General features: G+C 40.7%; 1 protein-coding gene across 4 annotated transcripts in view; it reads left to right on the top strand.

Annotated features, from left to right (window-relative positions):
* Positions 1 to 17,635, top strand: part of SLC4A1 (solute carrier family 4 member 1 (Diego blood group)) — a 52,395-nt gene extending 34,760 nt beyond the window's left edge. For all 4 annotated transcript variants that reach the window (XM_089531953.1, XM_089531951.1, XM_089531952.1 and 1 more), the window contains 10 exons: positions 913 to 1,131; positions 2,866 to 3,014; positions 4,604 to 4,798; positions 6,797 to 6,976; positions 8,166 to 8,255; positions 8,868 to 9,034; positions 9,382 to 9,635; positions 11,537 to 11,706; positions 13,088 to 13,261; positions 13,712 to 17,635. In XM_089531953.1, coding sequence (XP_089388079.1) covers positions 913 to 1,131; positions 2,866 to 3,014; positions 4,604 to 4,798; positions 6,797 to 6,976; positions 8,166 to 8,255; positions 8,868 to 9,034; positions 9,382 to 9,635; positions 11,537 to 11,706; positions 13,088 to 13,261; positions 13,712 to 13,792 — 1,679 coding nt within the window. In that variant the 3' untranslated portion in view covers positions 13,793 to 17,635. The remainder of the gene's footprint in view (positions 1 to 912; positions 1,132 to 2,865; positions 3,015 to 4,603; positions 4,799 to 6,796; positions 6,977 to 8,165; positions 8,256 to 8,867; positions 9,035 to 9,381; positions 9,636 to 11,536; positions 11,707 to 13,087; positions 13,262 to 13,711) is intronic.
* Positions 17,636 to 18,225: the final 590 nt, after the last annotated feature.

Here is an 18,225-nt window from a genome sequence, read left to right on the forward strand (position 1 = left end):
TTTGGTGATCTTGGCACAATTTGTATTTTTTTTAAATGCTAATTACACACAGCCCTGAGGGGAAAGTGTTTTGTACACGCTCAACAGCACATACACCAGTTCATTATCACTTTGTATACAATTCAACCCCTGTATCCACAGGACCAGTACCTGTGGTTTCATATACCCATGTCCGAAAAATATGTTCTCTTTAGGCATTTTCGAGATCCTCCAGCATGATTCTTTGGTATGTTCCTAGTGAAAGGTAACCATAGAGTCATGTTGGAGGACCTGGAAATGCCCAGAGATGTGTTCTCTCTAAGAATCCAGAACCTCCAGAATGACTCTATGGTCAACTTCCTCCAGACGTCATTCATTTCAATAGAGTTTGCTATTATCCTTGGCTTCATGTTTCCACAATAAGTCTGGGAACCTATCCCGCACGGATATGGGGGTTGTATTGTATTTTGTGAACAGGCTCTGGGCTGAACTTTGTTTCATATGAAGACCATGCAGCAATGACAGCTGGTGGCCTCCCATATTGGTGGGATGGTAAATCTGCTCCATGCTTTAGGTCATACATATCAGGAGCTATCCAACGCACTGCACCATATCTCAAAAATAGCTTCAGCACTCTGGATAGCTTAATGAAAATTCAGACTGAAATCCAGAGATTTACCACCCTTCTGACATGGAAGCTACCAACCATCACGCCAGGCAACCCTGCAGCCGGTAGAGAGTTGGCATCTGCATCCTAGCATCCTTGGGTAGATGCTGGTGCCTCAGCACTTTGAGGGGAGGCTGCTTCTGATGTCTTTGATGCATTTGCCCTTATTTTCTGGCCTGGCATTCTGAGCAGCACCAGGCAATTGGGTCTAGCCATGATTCCTTCACCTGGGCTTTTCGTTGTGCATGTTCTTCTGTCTCTTGCAGAGAAAGAACTGAAAGCTCAAACCCTGAAACCAGATGATGATGATGACCCCTTGCGTAGGACCAGGAGACCTTTTGGGGGACTTGTGAGGGACATAAAACGTCGGTATCCCAAGTACCTTAGTGACATCAAAGATGCCCTCAATGCCCAATGTCTGGCTGCAGTCATCTTCATCTACTTTGCTGCCCTTTCTCCTGCCATTACCTTTGGGGGTCTTCTGGGTAAGAGATCACTACTTCTCTATCAGAATTCTACCTATAGTACTTACTACAAAAAGCAGAAAGTTTTGAATCAAACACAGATTACTCACAGCTCAGGAACTTTTCCATTCTCACCTGTGAGAATGAGGTTTTTATGCTACTTATTTTTTTTTCTTTAAGTCAGTGGTTTTTAAACTTTGATCCTGTCCAGGGGTTTTGGATTTTAGCTCCCAGAAGGCCTAACCAGGTTGGCCAATAGTCAAAGATTCTGGGAACTAAAATCCAAAACACCTTGCGTATCAAAGTTTGAGAATGACTGTTCTAAGCCCTTGGTGCACTTCCCATTTATTGGTGGGATTTGATTAATAATAATAATAATAATAATAATAATAATAATAATAATAATTTTTATTTATATGTCCCGCCTCTTCCAAGGATCGAAGTGGGATTAAATCATTAAAATAATACAATGCAATTGAACAGTCAATAAAATACTAACACTGAATTATACATCCCTATTAGTTCCTTAAAATCTCCAAACATCAATTCATATACCATCGTACTCAGAGAGGGGGGTCTTAATCATCATCTCTATACTAAATCCGATGGGAAAGCCCACCGGAAGAGATCCGTCTTTAGTGCCTTGGATTAGATAAATGACAGCTGGAAATTTATGTGAAGAAATCCTAGTAGAGGCTACTTGGGTGCCTAAGGCCTCATCCAGAAAGGAAAAGAGTCTCCGGAAGTATCAAGACTTTTCATTTCCTTTTGTTTTAATCTTACCTGCATATTCCTAGGTTTGCATCCAAACTATTTCTTGAAGTATGCCAGGTTTCCCTCCCCCAGTAATTCCTTGTATTATTTCTCCTTCCCACCCACTGAATTGTGTTGTATCTAGTCTCCAAAATCCAAAACTATTTTCATGGGTGGCCTACACCTTTCCTTTTTGATGCTTCAATGTACACAAACTTTGTTTTGTGCATAAAATTATTTAAAATGTTGTATAAAATTACCTTCAGGCTATGTGTATAAGGCGGATATGAAATATACATTTCATCTTTGGGTCCCATCTCCAAGATATCTTATTATGTACGTATATACAAATACGTGTATTCTGAAATAAAAAAAAATCCAAAATCCAAAACACTTCTAGTCTCAAGCATTTTGGATAAGGGAATCTCAATCTGTATGCTGTTTTTGTACTGCAAAGCCTGTTTGCCTGAAGGCAACAGTGGGCAAAGGAAATAAAGTGAACCATGGAACATTAAAATCTCTTTTGTGTAAGATTCTCAGATCTCAGGGTCTGGCCCTGAATCTTGGGGCTCAGGAGGAAGGGAAGAAATCTCACATCAAGAGAACTGTCTTGAGAAACCTGTGTCTGTATACTTTCCTCATTTGTTAGACATGTTTCCTATTTGAATGGAATATTCTGTGCAATTGTAGTTGATAGTTAAAATATCATGCTTAATGATTTAATGAGGAGCTCCACTTTGTATCACCCTTGTAACATCAAAAGAGACCAGCTTCTGCTGACATCACAAGAAGTAATGCTAGGTCTCAGGTTTCTAAATCTCAGAGCCTGGGATAGTTGTTGACCTAGCAGCTCTTCCTCAGTAGTACTGTTTATTTACAGCCAAAAAATTTCTCAGCTCAGGAATTATGAGTCCACTTACCAAAATGCTACTGGGATCTCTGAGTTTTATTAGGAAGGCCGTAGCCTCATTCTTCCTTGCTAATATCTGCTGCTCTTTCCAGATGACAAAACTGAGAGCATGATGGGAGTATCTGAGCTTCTTCTCTCCACTGCAGTCCAGAGCGTAATTTTCTGTTTAGTTGGAGCTCAGCCTTTGCTTGTGGTTGGATTTTCTGGGCCCCTATTGGTCTTTGAAGAAGCCTTTTATAAGGTAGGTGTCCTGTTTAATAAATCTTTGCATCCCTGATGCATGATGACCTATTTCCTATGTTGAAGAAGGCCTGAACTGCCTATCTAGTGTAGCCTAATATTGCAAGGCTGGACCATCTGCCCTACTTATGCAGTCATTCATTTATTATTACCATAAGATATAGTGATGGCCATTAGCCCAGACAGCTTTCAAAGGATAAACAACATTGAAATGGCTAGAAGACCTATAGGGAGCCAATATGTTGTACTGGTTTGAGTGTTGGACTAGGACTCTGGAGGCAAGGATTCAAATCCCCACATGGCCATGGAAACTGACTGGGAGCTTTACCACACTAGGGGAGATCCCGCGGGAAAACGGGAGTTAAATGCAATTTAAAGTACATTCGAATTTAAACCAAACTTGAAAATTCAGTTAGTTTATCACAGTAAGCACTGCCCAAGTGAAATAACACAAAGTAAATCCGAACGTAAAGCAGAAAAAAATGGCAGCTTTTTCACTTTTAGATTGTTCCGAAAGTAAAAAGCTGAGGTTTTCTCTGCTTTGCACTCGGATTAACTTTGCGTTATTTCACGTTAACTGTGACGTTGTGTGATAAAGTTTGGACATTTCAGGGTTTGCTTTGGTTTAAATCTAGTTTAACTCCTGTTTTCCTGTGGAATCTCACTAGTGTGATAAACTCCCCAGGAGAGCTGGATACTATATACTATGTGACCCTAGGTAGGCAGGAATGATTTCCATGTTAATACTATCACATAGTGTGTGTATGTGTATGTGTGTGTGTGTGTGTGTGTGTGTGTGTATGTGTATATATATATATATATATATATATATATCCTGCTCTCTTATATGCCAACATTCTGTGAAGATGCCAGCCACAGATGCTGGCGAAACGTCAGAAATAAACTCTTCTAGAACATGGCCACATAGCCTGAAAAACCCACAAAAAACTCCCATTTTCCTTAATCACAACAACCATGCACTTGGGATGATATGAATTGTAGTCCAAAACATCTGGAGAACACCAGGTTGAAGAAGACAGCTGTAAGGGTTAGAAATTTTTAAAGAATAAAGAATAGCTTATCAAGGTCTTGAATATCCCATCCGATACCCAATTATGAGCTCCCTTGTAATTCAAATCCTTTGGAATATAGATAGTTGTTGTTATGTGCCTTCAAGTTGACTCTGACTTATAGCAACCCTATTATAGGGTTTCTCTGACAAAATTATGCTGTGGCAGGTTGTCATTAGCATCCTCTAAGGCTCAGAAAATATGACTTCCCCCAGTGTGGGTTTCCACAGCTGAACAGGAATTCAAACTCTGGTCTAGTTCTAGTTCAAGACTCAAACCATTATATTATGCTGCCTATTGGAGCATACGTAGATCAGGGTATTATTATATGAGTTTCTCTGGAGGAACAGGCCTGAAGATCCAAATGTGGTTTGGACAACTGTTTAATTCCAGATCAAGAACAAGTGGGGAATAGTGATCTTCCATTGTTTGTGTCAGGGAAGAGAAAGAACTGCCAGTGTTTCATTAGTTTCTTCTGTGTTTTCCTCTTTATACCCTCCTCCCCTTTATCTTTACATAGTTTTGTTATGATAATAATTATGAATACATCGTGGGGAGAGTCTGGATTGGCTTTTGGCTCATAATCCTGGTGGTTCTGGTAGTGGCTTGTGAGGGCAGCTTCCTGGTACGCTACATCTCCCGTTACACCCAGGAGATCTTCTCCTTCCTCATCTCTCTCATCTTCATCGTGGAGACATTCACCAAACTTATCAAGGTAGTATGACTTGTTTTATTTCTTAAGCTTGTGCAACACAAGGCTCTTTCATACTTAGAGATCAGTCCGTTGCCTTGAGTAGAACACTAGATTCTAAAGTCAGCAAAGAGCAGAAGCACAAAATAACATGGCAAACTTTATATTGGCAGATTGGCAAAGGTTTGGGTGGTTCACTAGATAACAATCTCAATTCAAGCCAAAAGGTACTACCAAGTGGTTGGAGGGAATAGAATTCTCAATGCAGTTTCTTTTCAGGTAGTACTGACCCATATAGTAAATGTAAGTGCTACCTTGCTTGGCAGCCTTATCCACTTTTCTTTTTACCTGATAGAAAAACTAAATTGGGGAAGCATAAGAATTTGACTAAAGTCACCCACTAGGTCCATGCGTGAATTTATAATGGATAAATATATTTGGTCTTCAAGGTTCAAGTGCCTGGGTAAAGCATCCTTGTATTGCTGATACTAGGATGCAGTCTTTTGTCTCACCTTGTGAACCTTTAACACTATTACTCTCATTGTGACATCTACTATATGATTTCTTCTTTCTGAACTGCTGCACACTTGTTTCAGGTAGCTGTTCCTCCCACCTCCACAATGAGAAAGCTGTGTTCTTAGATATGGTTTCCATAGAAACTAAAGAGCAAAAGGAGAGAGGAATGAAAAGATGGAGAAAGAAAGAGAAATGAAATGGAGGTCCTTCAAGTGGATTTAATTTAAGATTATTATTTCAGGATCTAACTAGATGTTAAGTAGAAAGCATATCTCCTATTATTTAAACTTGTTTCACCTCCCACAATGGTTTTTCCTCAGATATGTGTCTTAGCACTTAAACCTATAAATTAGATCTATGTTTAACCTCTAGCGAAAAAACACAAAGCAAAGCATGTTAAATACAATATAGACAGGGAAGGAAAATAATGTGCTAGGGGTGCAATTCTGTATAAAATGCACTAGTGTACAGTTTGATGTGACTTGGAGTATTTGATTTTATTGTTTGTTGCTGCGTGCCTTCGAGTCATTTCTGATTTATGGCAACCCTAAGGTGAACCTACCATGGGATTTTCTTGGCAGGTTTCTTCAGAGTATGTTTGCCATCCTTTAAGGCTGAGAAAGACTTGTTCTTGCCTTTCATCAGAGGATGGTTCCTATCTCACCCATGGAAACCCACTGGGTGAACTTGAGCAAGACACTCTCTCGGCTTCTGAGGATGGCGATGACAATAGCAAACTCCTTCTGAAGAAATTTGCCAAGAAAACCCTATGATAGGTTCATAGAATCACAGAATCATAGAATCGTAGAGTTGGAAGAGACCACAAGGGCCATCCAGTCCAACCCCCTGGCATAGGGTTGCCATAAATTGGAAATTACTTGAAGGCACACAACAACAACACTCACACTGATCCATGGATAAGTCAACTCAGGTCTCTTGGGTCAATTTTTTGACTAAAATGTCTAGACTTACACATGACTATGTACAGTATGCTACTGCATATTCCCCTGTTAAAAACTTTCTACAGATATAAAACCAGTACAACCAGTCAAAGTTTGGGCCTGTTTCAGAAGTTCATGGTTTTTACTTTATGAATATACAAAATTGTACTGGCCATGAAACCCACTGGGTGACCTTGGGCAAGTTACACTCTCTCAGCCTCAAAGGAAGGCAATGGCAAACTAGTCTGAACAAATCTTGCTAAAAAAAATCAAGGGTGCCTTAGGGTCGCCATCGTCAGAAACTAGTTAAAGGTGTACAAGAACAACAATCTCCCACCTGTATTTTAAACTAGTACAGTCAGTCAGCTCTACCACTTCCAGTTTATACCATCTCATTTTGTTGCATACATAGATAGGGCCTTAAACCTTCCTTCCTGAATGTAAAGCAATATGAGCTGTGTATCTGTATGTTCTCTTTCACCGTTTATGTTCTGCTATCTATCTGTCAAGGCCTTTCCTTATTCCTAACTACTTCATTTTCTAAGTCATCCATTTCCTTTTGCAGATTTTCAAGGAACACCCCGTACAGAGAGAATATATAAATGTCACTGTTATTGACCCAAAAGGTGATCCAGTGGCAGCCCAGCCCAATACTGCTCTGCTCTCTCTTGTCCTCATGGCAGGAACATTTTTCATCGCTTTCTTCTTGCGCAAGTTTAAAAACAGCAGTTTCCTTCCAGGCAAGGTACATATTGCATTAGCACTTGGGGGAAATGGGACTTTGGCATGTTTGGGGTACTTGAAAGGACTTTTTAAAAAGTCTGTTCCTCAGTGGCGTCACTCAGGGGATGTGGGGGGTGCAGACCACACCAGGTGACACCACAGGGGGGGTGACACCTGGTTGGTCCCTCTTCCCCACTGCCGGGGGCGATGCGAGCCCTGCCATTTCTCTGCTGCCATGGGCCCAGCGAGGGGGGAAGGAGGGGTAAGCGCAGACACGTAGGCACCCTTCCCACCTACTCATGGTATTTTGGCTGGCTTGCCTCAGCCTGCCAAAACGTGCCCCTCCCGCCTTCCCTAATGCATCACTTAATGCCAAGGCCGGTGGGGTGGGGCACTCCAGTGTCCTGTGGGAGCCTTCACCCCCACCCACTAGCAGCAGACTGGGGCTGGCTGTGTGAATGCTTAGAACCACCCAGTGTATGTGTCTGTCTATCCATGCCTGGGGGGGGGGGGGCGTCTACTGGCCCGATAGGAACCCCTACCCCATCAAGCATCCTTTGCCCCGGTACCTGTGCTGTCCATCAGAGAGCAGGCCCGCGCCTACCCTGCCTGTCCACCCAGGAAGTGTGCCTGCTGGTCCACCCAGAGCCATCTGTTGGCACAGTCCCCAAATCGGGCAGCTGGCACCATCCCCAAATCTGGCAGCCCCAAGAGGCCAAATGAACAGCGTCATTGGGGAGCAGCATTGGAGCAGGGATGCTTTTATGCTGTGAGGCTGAACCTGGCCATGGAGTGCTTGCCAAACTCCAGGGTCGATCTTGCCCACTTTGGAGTGGCAAAGGCAGAGGGAGGGAAGGAGGGCAAGGAAGGTGGCAAGCAAGAGGGGCTCTTTGCTCTCTGCCCAGCAAGAGGCCCCCTTTGAAATCTGGTCAGATTATACTGCTTTCAACTCCAATTGAAATGGAACTAGAAAATGTTGTTCATCAAAGAATGCCTAGATGTAATCACTTGAACACAATGAAGATGCTGGAAATCAGTCTACTGTTATTTTCATCTTCTGAGTCCAGCTTAGGTTTCTTCAGGCGAGGCCTCTCTCACACAAATAAGAGTTTAAGATTTCCTGGGCTCCTCCATATTATTTCCAGATATTCTTTCCCCCATAATCCACAGCTCTGTATTTGCAAAATAACATGATGTTTATGTTTTGACAGCTCCGCCGTGTGATTGGGGACTTTGGTGTTCCCATTGCCATCTTTATCATGGCCGTGGCAGATTTCTTTATTCAGGACACCTACACTCAGGTAAGTAGCTGGTTGTGATTGTTGTTTTTCAGTGACAGTCTCTCCTTCTTTCTGACCTAACTCAGCAGATGGCAACTTGGATATTCTGTCTAGGCAAAAAGAAAGAGTGCAGTGGGCCCTCCAGTTTCACTGGGTTAGGGTCACAATATCCCTGTGAAAGTGGGGAAAAACCCACAAATAAAAAGCTGCTTTAAAAAAAAAACCTAAGAGAACACCTTTCTAGGAATCTCTAGGTCCTCCATCTTAATTCAATGGCCAACATCTGGCAGAAGCTGACCATAGAATTGCACTGGAGGACTACAAATGCCTAGCGAAGTATTTTCTCTGGAAATCTCTAGGTGTTCCATTGTGACTCTATGGTCAACCTCTGGCAGAGTCACACTAGAGATTTTTAGAGACATATTAATCAAATCCACAAATAATCCAATCCTCAAAAGTCAAAGCCACAAATGTGAACGGCCGACTGTACTTGTGCAGTCTTCCTCAACTGAACTAAAGTTAGGCTATATTTTATAAATATTGTAAATAAACAAACAAACAAATAAATAATTTTCCCAAACTAGGCCACATCCAGATTTTATTGATATTTTTTCTCTTACTTCTTTCCCACAGAAACTGAAAGTTCCCAAAGGCCTTGAGGTCTCCAATCCTAATAAGCGAGGTTGGTTTATCTATCCATTGGGAACAAATGACACTTTCCCCATCTGGCTGATGTTTGGTGCAGCTTTACCAGCTCTCTTGGTCTTCATTCTCATCTTCTTGGAATCACAGATTACCACGTAAGGAACTAGGGAATATGTATTTTTAAAAACCATAAAGTGATGATGTCAAGATAAATGCTTGACCTTGCAATGGAAATATGGCCAGAAAGTGTTCATTTGATAAAAAGAAGAAATGCAGGAAATTCATGATGGGTGAGAGCACTGGGGGTGGGAGCTGAAAAACAAATCAGATAGTTTAAATTCTATGATTACACACAGATGGGTAGAACTGCGTATCTCCTCCAGAACTGAACATGCAATTGTAAATTTAATTAGCATTCTGCACTACTAGTTGGTTAGATGCTAGCTGCTGAGATATTGGCTCTATTGTCATGGAAACATGTCACATATTTTTCCCCTTTCAGGCTGATTGTGAGCAAACCTGAGAGGAAACTTGTTAAAGGTTCAGGTTTCCATCTAGATCTACTTCTAATTGTTGGCATGGGGGGTATAGCAGCCTTGTTTGGCATGCCGTGGCTCAGCGCTACCACAGTGAGGACCGTCACACATGCTAATGCCTTGACAGTGATGTCCAAGACTACTGTTCCAGGGGAAAAAGCCCATGTCCAGGAGGTCAAGGAACAGAGGCTCACTGGCTTGCTGGTGGGCATTCTTGTAGGTGAGTTTTTCTGAACCAGTTCCATTTATTTTATTTTTACTGTTATGTTGTCTAAGGATCAAACTAGAAAATACACCTGGGGCAGCAGTGTTTGTTCATATTTCTGCTTTGTTTACATAGAAAGCAGGGTGATGGAGTGAAATGTCCTAATTTTTTCAATGATGCATGAAGGTGAGAGCAGCAGAACCTTCCCTGCTTTATCTTATTAGGCTCCATCAATTTAACTGCCTCCCCCACAATTTGGCACCTTTTTAAAAAATGTAAGTCCCTCATTTCACTTTATACACATGAATAAGCAAACCTATGAACAAACAAACATGGCTGCCCTAATATACCCAATTTGGCCCCAATTGCTTTAGGATGATGTTAGTTGGGGCCCATACAAAGCTCAGTGTTGAGAAATTGAGCTCAAATTTTATCTCGTATCATCACCTTTCTCAGTACCTAATACATTTGGAAAGAACCAGGTAGGGTAAGGTTCTTTTACATCATAGCTAACCTCATGCCTGAAAGACCCCAGCTACTTTGACCTAACATCCTGCCATAAAGAAGAGACTACAATAACTGCAATCTTGCCACCTCTTTACGAATTCCTTCTTTATATTGCCTTCACCACATCTTGTACTCCATTCTAGCTGACAAGCAATCATTTCTAGAAAAAAAGGATAGTAATTCTTTGCAGACCAAATCACTAATCTTGGAAGCTTTTTAAGTAAGAGAAGAAAAGTAAAAACTAAACAATGACCAGTATGGGAAAGTTGATATAAAATCATAAGTGGTATATAGAGATGGAAAATGGGATAAAGTATGAATTCATTTTCAAAATAACAAGGACAATCCTTATTACATTTGTTAGATCTTGGCATTTATTCTGTTGTAACACAAATTTACTAACCTGTTAGGCTACAGATAATGAACTCTCAGAAATGCTTATACCCACAACACTCAGGTCATCTGTGGATCTCATTGTCAGCATTCAGAGAGAGGGGGCCATTTTGTGATAAGCTTTACAATATGTGGATTTTTGAAAAGAATTAGATGAATCCTGCATGGTTATCCTCGGGCCGGTCTAAGACATTTTGGTACCTGAAAACAGATTAGCAAATGGCCACACCTTCTTTCTACTAAGGTACATAGTATTTAGGCTTGCCCAATCCTCCCAAGTGCCTTTCTCTGGAAGTAAAAATTCCGGTAGTAAGACTAAATAATTAACATGTGCTGCCCTTTCATTTCTAAAGGGATAGCTGCACTTGCCTGTTGGAGCAAAAAACAAGAGTAGCAGTGTGACATTTTAAGGGCTAATAATAATGTTAATAATCTGTCACTGTCATATTCTGTAATTTCCCTCTGACAACAGTCTACAGTCCCTTCCTCCTCATGTCTACTCTGTCTCTCTCTGACATCCTTAGTAACACACCATGCATGTGATGTGCCACAGTAGTCTACAAAAGTGCATGATGTAATAAACTAGATAGTCTTTTAAGATTCCAGAGGATTCTTGGTTGGTTTTGCAACCCTTTAATTAAACCTGAAATCAGAAATCTGACGCTGTTGCCTCCTTCTGCCTAACAAGTGATGGCCACCCCATCTCTCTGTGATTGCAAACTGTGATAAGCCAAAAATGTGCCCTCCATATTAAAAAACAGTGTGTACATCTAATAGCCAGCCATCAACAGGGGGACTAAGTATTGCAACTTTATTTTGCTAAAGAACTACACAGTGTTGTCTTGCTGTGACTATTGCTAGAAACAGTGATGAGTCCTACGGCTAGTTAGCTTGCTCCCAAACAGCAGTTATTTTCTTTACTCCACCCAGTGAAGGAGAGCTGTCTGGATTTCTCCTTCACAACTGGAGTTATGTCATCCTATTGACTTACACTGTTGCCTTTTCTTTTCCTGCAGGCCTCTCCATCCTCATGGAACCCATCTTGAAATTCATCCCACTTGCAGTACTCTTTGGCATCTTTCTTTACATGGGGGTGACCTCTCTCAATGGGATCCAGCTATATGACCGCATCCTTCTCATGCTGAAGCCCCCCAAATACCATCCTGATGAAGCTTTTGTTAGAAAAGTAAGTTAGTAAAAAAAGGGGAGAGGCATGTAGTAGATTTATCTTGGTTTTTTGGCCCTGGACTGGAGTGGAAGAAACAGAAAACCCATGGGAGAGGAAACCCACACCATCTGCTCTGTAACCATTTTAGACAGTCAGATATCCCTTATAGAATAATTTTAGAGGTTTAAATCAGGGCTGGGCACACGCTGGAGGGCTGCATTGTCCATTTTTCAGCTGCTCTGGAACCCCAGAGTCTACATGATATCATTGTGGCCACCATTTTTGGCTACCAGAAGTGATGGATATAGCTGACTGTTTCAGGAGGGGATGCCCCCAAAACAACATGTAATAGCTCCACAGAGAGTTTTTAAAACCTTTGCGGTATTTTTAGCCAAAAAGCTTTTTCTCAGATGAGAAATTTGGGTGTGTGTTTGTCAGGAACTTTCGGGGTGGGGTGGGTATCCAAAGGGAACATCCAAAAGCTATGCTGTTCCCATCCTTGGTTTAAATAGGGGTAATGTGCTCTCTCGCTTTCTCATTTCTAGAATCTGGATGTGTGTTCTCTCCTTGAAACACATAAAAGTATTAAAAAAACAAAATGCTTCTGAGCATGTGAAAAGTATTCTGCTTTCTAGTGCTTTTTGCCTCATCAGTAAATAACAAGCACATCCAACCTCCCCACTTCTGGAGGGAGGAAAGAACTTTTATTAGAGCACATATAGCTTCTAGACCTTGATCTGTTTCTCTTTCAGAAATCAACAACTAAGTCACTTATTTTTGTAACATTTTCACTCAGGTTCAGTACAGTACAACTGGAGGCTTAAATCAAATTTGGGCTTACTGCAGCTGAGCCCCAAAATCTATTGGTGTCATCAGTTAGCATTAGAAGGCGTGAAGTTAGAATGAAATACAACAGTCTGGTTGTGCAAATAGTTGCTCGCAATACTGTAAAGGCAGAAGAACTATTTCCGTTTGAAAGAAGATAACAACTTCCAAGCAAGTTTGAGGCCTAGCATCTCCGTTTAGAAGCTGGATACCAACAGAAACTAGCTCCATAGCAAAGCATGTAGTGTGCATGTGAAGGTCACAGGTACCTTCTCCTACTAAAGGGACTACCAGCAGCAAGTCTAGGGAAAACCTCTGCCTTAGACCTTGGAGACTTTTTGCCATTCAGTCAGTCACCATGCAGCAACCATGTAGGCAAGAAAAGTTGTGTGCTGTATTCAAGGCCACGCACCCTCTCAATAACTAAGTGTGAATTCACCATTTCTTTTAATAGGAAGGCTGTAACCATGCTACTGTTGCAAGGAGTGTATATAGGGGATGATAGGGAGTAGAGAGAGAGACAGCAAATTGCCATCTTCACTGACCATTTCTTCTATATTTCCCTCCTTAAAAGGTAAAGACCTGGCGCATGCATATCTTCACCCTCACCCAGATACTATGTCTGGTGGTGCTATGGGGAGTGAAATCCAGCCCAGCCTCCCTTGCCTTACCCTTCCTCCTCATCCTGACCGTGCCGTTGAGACGCTTTGCTCTCCCTTTGCTCTTCACTGATGTTGAACTCAAGTGTGTAAGTACCAATGGGCTCCTTCTTCTCACTGAGCAGAGAGAAGTTTAGATCTGGGTCTCCACATGAAGGGAACAAGATAGCAGCTTTAAGGCATCTTTTTGGGAAACATCTGTTTGTAGAAAATTGTTCCATATCAAACATACCTTTTTTCCAAGCCAAGTTATTCATAGTGCATTGTATATTCCTAAAGTGACTTTCATTTTGTAAAAAGTGCTAACATTGTATTTTTCCCCATTTTTTCTAAACATTTCCTGCTGAAGGGGGAATCAAACCCTAGTCTCCAGAGTCACAGTCTAACACTCAAACTACTACACCATGCTGGCTCCTTTTTTCTCTCGCTTTAAGGAAAGGACCCGTTTCTTAACAACCTTCAGCTCTAAAAGCCTGTTAGAACGTTTTTTAAAGAGGTTCTGCCCAGTATTTAATGGTATTCCTCTTCCTTTCTTCCAGTTGGATTCTGATGATGCTGATGTGACTTTTGATGAGACAGAAGGCCAAGATGTTTATGATGAAGTCCAGATGCCAGTTTGAACAGCGGCACTGTGCTACATCCTTCAGGCCACTAAAAGACCAAGAGGCCTCCCTAAGAACATGCTGACAAAAACAAGAGCTGGAGGAACATTTTTCAGCATCTATATGAACAGTATGCAGTAGCTGCACACCGGTAAACATCCCATAGATGTAAATACGTACATGCTTTCCAACAGATGGATTCCATAGGATTTAAATTACTAACATATGCTTTAGAATGATCTTCTTCCAGTCACAGTAGTTCTGTAGGAAAATGTTAACCAATATTTAGGGAAAAGACTTATTTTCCCAGAAGGGAAGACTGAAACCAAAGCTATTCAAGAATTGAGAAAAGATGGAAAATGCAACCATGACCTCAGTGTTTAATGCTGCCTCTAACTCCATTGCTTCCCTTCTGTAGTGTGTGTGTGCATGTTGTGTGTATGTGTGTGTGTGTACATGTGCACAAATGTGTGAAATTTTATCACATGTATATAGAAAGCCTCACCCATTTTTTTTTAAAGAATCGGAATTGCTTCTTTCAGTACACTCCACTGAATGCCCCCTGAAATGTTCAGAAACAAAAACTGAAGATACAGTCCTTTTCTCACTGAGTTCATGGAACATCTCTTGGAGGAATAGACTAAAAGTACGACTGAAAAACTGGCAGAGTGACATGATTTTTCTCAAGCAGAGAAGCTACTGTGTCAAGGGAAAAAAACTGAGCATTAAAATAAGGCACAAAATAAAGGCAGAAAAAATGTTTTGTAGTGTTCAAGGTGCCTAGTTTCCAAGGTTCATGGCAAAAGAAAGAAGCTACAACTTTCACCATAGGTTTGAAACTGAATATGGAGATGCCAGAACTATGAAGAAAAATCAAGACTGAGTGAAAATGCTGTTGGACTAGTTCTTCTCTGGCAGAATCGAGCAACACACTCCAGAAATTATGTTTCAAGGAGAAGCCATCTTTTTCTTCAGAGGAAGAATTAAGATTTTATGAATTTACTCCAGTTTCCCTACTAGGATGAAAACTTTGGTAATAAGAAGTCTGAGAGTACTATCCAGAAGAGGCATCTTTGTGTGATGCTGCCTTTGCCTTGCTCATTTCCATCACCTGTTGGCACTTGCAATGAAGTAGTGGATATCACTCCCATTTCCCTGGGAACTACTGCACTACTACTAAAGTCACTTATCAAGGGAAATACTTCCACCAATATAAATTAACTACAACAAAAGATCTTGTATCATCATTATCATAACCAGGACTGTGTACTTTAAAGGGCAAACACAGAATCTCTTATCTGCTGCAAACTGGCATTCTGAGACACTTAGCTGCCAAAACAACAATGCTTTCATAGTCCTTATGGCACAGGGAAATCTTGCAAATCTTCCCATGTCCTTCCTTTTGTCTCTCCAACCCCGCACCCCCCTTTGCCAACACCTTCCATAGTGTCTGAAAATTTTTCTCAGGGAGCAAAAATGGTCAGATTATTGCAAAGAAATGTATGTGATATAGTCTTATTACAGAATATGGTTTTATTACTGTAGCTCTAATAATAATGCACCTGATCAACAAAAACACATGCTCACAAGTCTACCATAGTTGTGCCTTAAATTGTGATAAGAATGGGAATGGCCTCGGTTAAGGAATCACATCCAACAACTTCAAGGTACATGGCTAATCCCATGCTCATAGTCTCCTTGTAGTGTGGTCAAGATGGCAAAACGTATTAATAAGGAAGAACAGAGAAGCTAGGAAAGGCTGCAGCAGTTTTCTTTTGTTTGAGTCAAAAGGAAATGGCAAGTTTCCTCTGCCAAGTTGAGCGCAAACTACTTTTGCACTTTGAACTCAGTTTCTAACAATTGAAGTAAACTGAGGATAAAGGTGGAAAGTGTGAGGAGAAGGAAACTGGGACATTTTTAAAGCATCTGAAAAAGAGGGATAACAGATTAATTGGGACTATCTTTGCCAAATTGGGATAGTTGTGAGGGTATGCAATGGGATCCCTATCATTCTCCCACCCAAAGTATGTACAGCGGGTGCCACTAGTAATCCTACATCAAGCTCTACATCCTGATTTCATTTGAATCCTGACATCAGCACCTTCCAAGCCATACACTTGATGCATGATCACATATAACCAGCCTCCTCCCTCCCAGCTGTGGTGTTTCTACTGACAGTCTCAATTTCATTTGGCACAGCATTCTGAAAATCCCAACACCTCCCCTGCTTTCTCCTTGGGAGGAGAGATGCAATGAATTTGAATACAGGCGCCGTTTCACATTTTCCTTTTAACAATGCTTTATTCAATCCTTTTGGGAGTTTAAAAATTTCTGCTATGGCAAAAATGAATTCAATACTGTTAGTAGTAGTTATTCAAGGAATTAAGTTCTGTTGTTATTAGTGGTTACTTCCTTTAAAAACAGATGCTAAAGGTCAAAACACTTTGCAGCCCAGATTTTCTAATCCCAGGTTTATATGGGCTATTGTAGCGATTCATTATGAGTGAAATACTTTCAATGTATGCCCAAAGGTGCTTTCTCCTTCACTGTTACCTCACTTAATCTAGGACTGGGCCCTCTTTAAATTAAGGGTTGCTTAACATAAACTTTAATAGCAGCAGGACTGGAGAAGAACTGTAGTGTTTCTTCATTCAACACATGATCAGTTTATGGAACTCATTGTTAGAGCTGTGATGACTCAACACTAAATGTGATGGCTTTTAAAATTATTTGATAAAGAACAGTAGTGAATGTAAGCCATGGTAGCTAAATGGATCTCCATATTTAGAGGCAATATATCTCTATTTATCAGATGATGAGCACAAACTATAATGGGAAGCTATCTTTGTTACATCCTGTATGCGAGCTTCCAAGAAGTATACAATTGGCTACTGTTGGTGCAACAATAATATGGGATCAGGGATGGCAACCTGTGGCCCTCCAGATGTTGCTGGATTGTAACTTCCAATATCCCTCACCATCAGCCACTGATAAAGGCTGCAGTCCAACATAATCCAGATGTGGTACACCCTTTAACTAGATGGGCCCTTGGACTGATCCACCATAGATGTTGTTGTGTCGTTGTATTAATGGAGGAAGGAAAGTGAGGGGAGGAAATATCAAGAAATACACTGAGGTTTAATTGGAACAAAATTGTCAACTGATTAGATTAAGTCATTGCAGAAAAAGATTAAATATTTGTATGAAATCCTCTGCTTGACAGAATTTACCACCATGGCTTCAGTTTGTGTTGGTTAAGGGTCAAAACATTTAAATACATGGACTCTAAGGACTGCTGTAATCTTATCCTGTGCTAACCCTGCTATAATTAGGGTTGCCATTTGCAAGGATGAGGGCGGATGTAATGGCCTAGTAAGGCTCCTTTGCCTTTAATAGCAGCACAACAGGCAAAAACTCAACAGATGGATCTTTTGCCCCCAAAAGGTGCTACAATAACCAGGCAAGCTTTACTGATTATATGCATACGTACATACATACATACATACATACATGTGTGCCAGTTATCTAGGTAATAAAGGCACTGGAGTCTTTCAAGGAAAAAATTTGGCATCCCTAGTTGTAAGTAATAATGTACACATTTTAAGTTAGTGATAATGGGCTTCTGTAATTTATTAAAATTATATTTAATGTTTTAATTGTTTTGCTTTTTTTCAGCTTTATGGGTTTTTTAAGAGATGAAGGGGGAAAGATTATCCTTGTGCTTTGCTAAAGAGATTATGCAATAGTGTGCAGCCATATATTTTTTTATGTTATTTTCGCTGATTGGCTTAAATATAAACTAATATTACAAATGTTTTCTTGATTTGAACAAAAGCAATAAACTTTTTTTAAAAAAAGCAACAGATAACATCTTATTATTTGCAATTCAGAAATTACAACACTTCCATCTGTACTTGCTTGGGGCAATATCAGTGCTAATTGTTAGGAAAATCAGAGTGGATTGGCAGGGTCAGGGCCCTTGAAGGAAGAACAGGGAGTGTTTGACCTCTGAACATGGAGTGAGATAAAGACCTAGTTTTAATGTATCAAAACTGTATTTAGGGCAACATATTCAGGTGTAGCAGTGTTGGCCACGCAGCAAAATCCACATAAGAGCGATACTTGGCCAACCAAAATGCACAAAATACACCATGCAAGACTCTACCCATCATCCCTCTTCTCCTGTATGATTTTTAAAACTTTTACCCAATGGAAAAGCTAGCGAATCTTTAAAAGTTTGCATAATGTATTCTGTGCATTTTGGCTAGCCAACAAAAGTATTCCTCTTTTGTGGATTTTGTAGTGTTTGGGGCAGTACCACTTCAAAATGCAGGTGGAGACAGAGACCACAAAAGGATTCTCTCCATGCAGAAAACTAAGTCAGGAAAAGTTCTCGACATGTTTTCTATGTGCAATTTTAAATATATGCATAGAAAAGCAGTAACTTGAAC

Source organism: Sceloporus occidentalis, unplaced genomic scaffold (assembly GCF_023333645.1).
Source record: "Sceloporus occidentalis isolate IW3139 unplaced genomic scaffold, rSceOcc1.0.p SCAF_7, whole genome shotgun sequence".
Taxonomy (NCBI): Eukaryota; Metazoa; Chordata; class Lepidosauria; order Squamata; family Phrynosomatidae; genus Sceloporus; species Sceloporus occidentalis.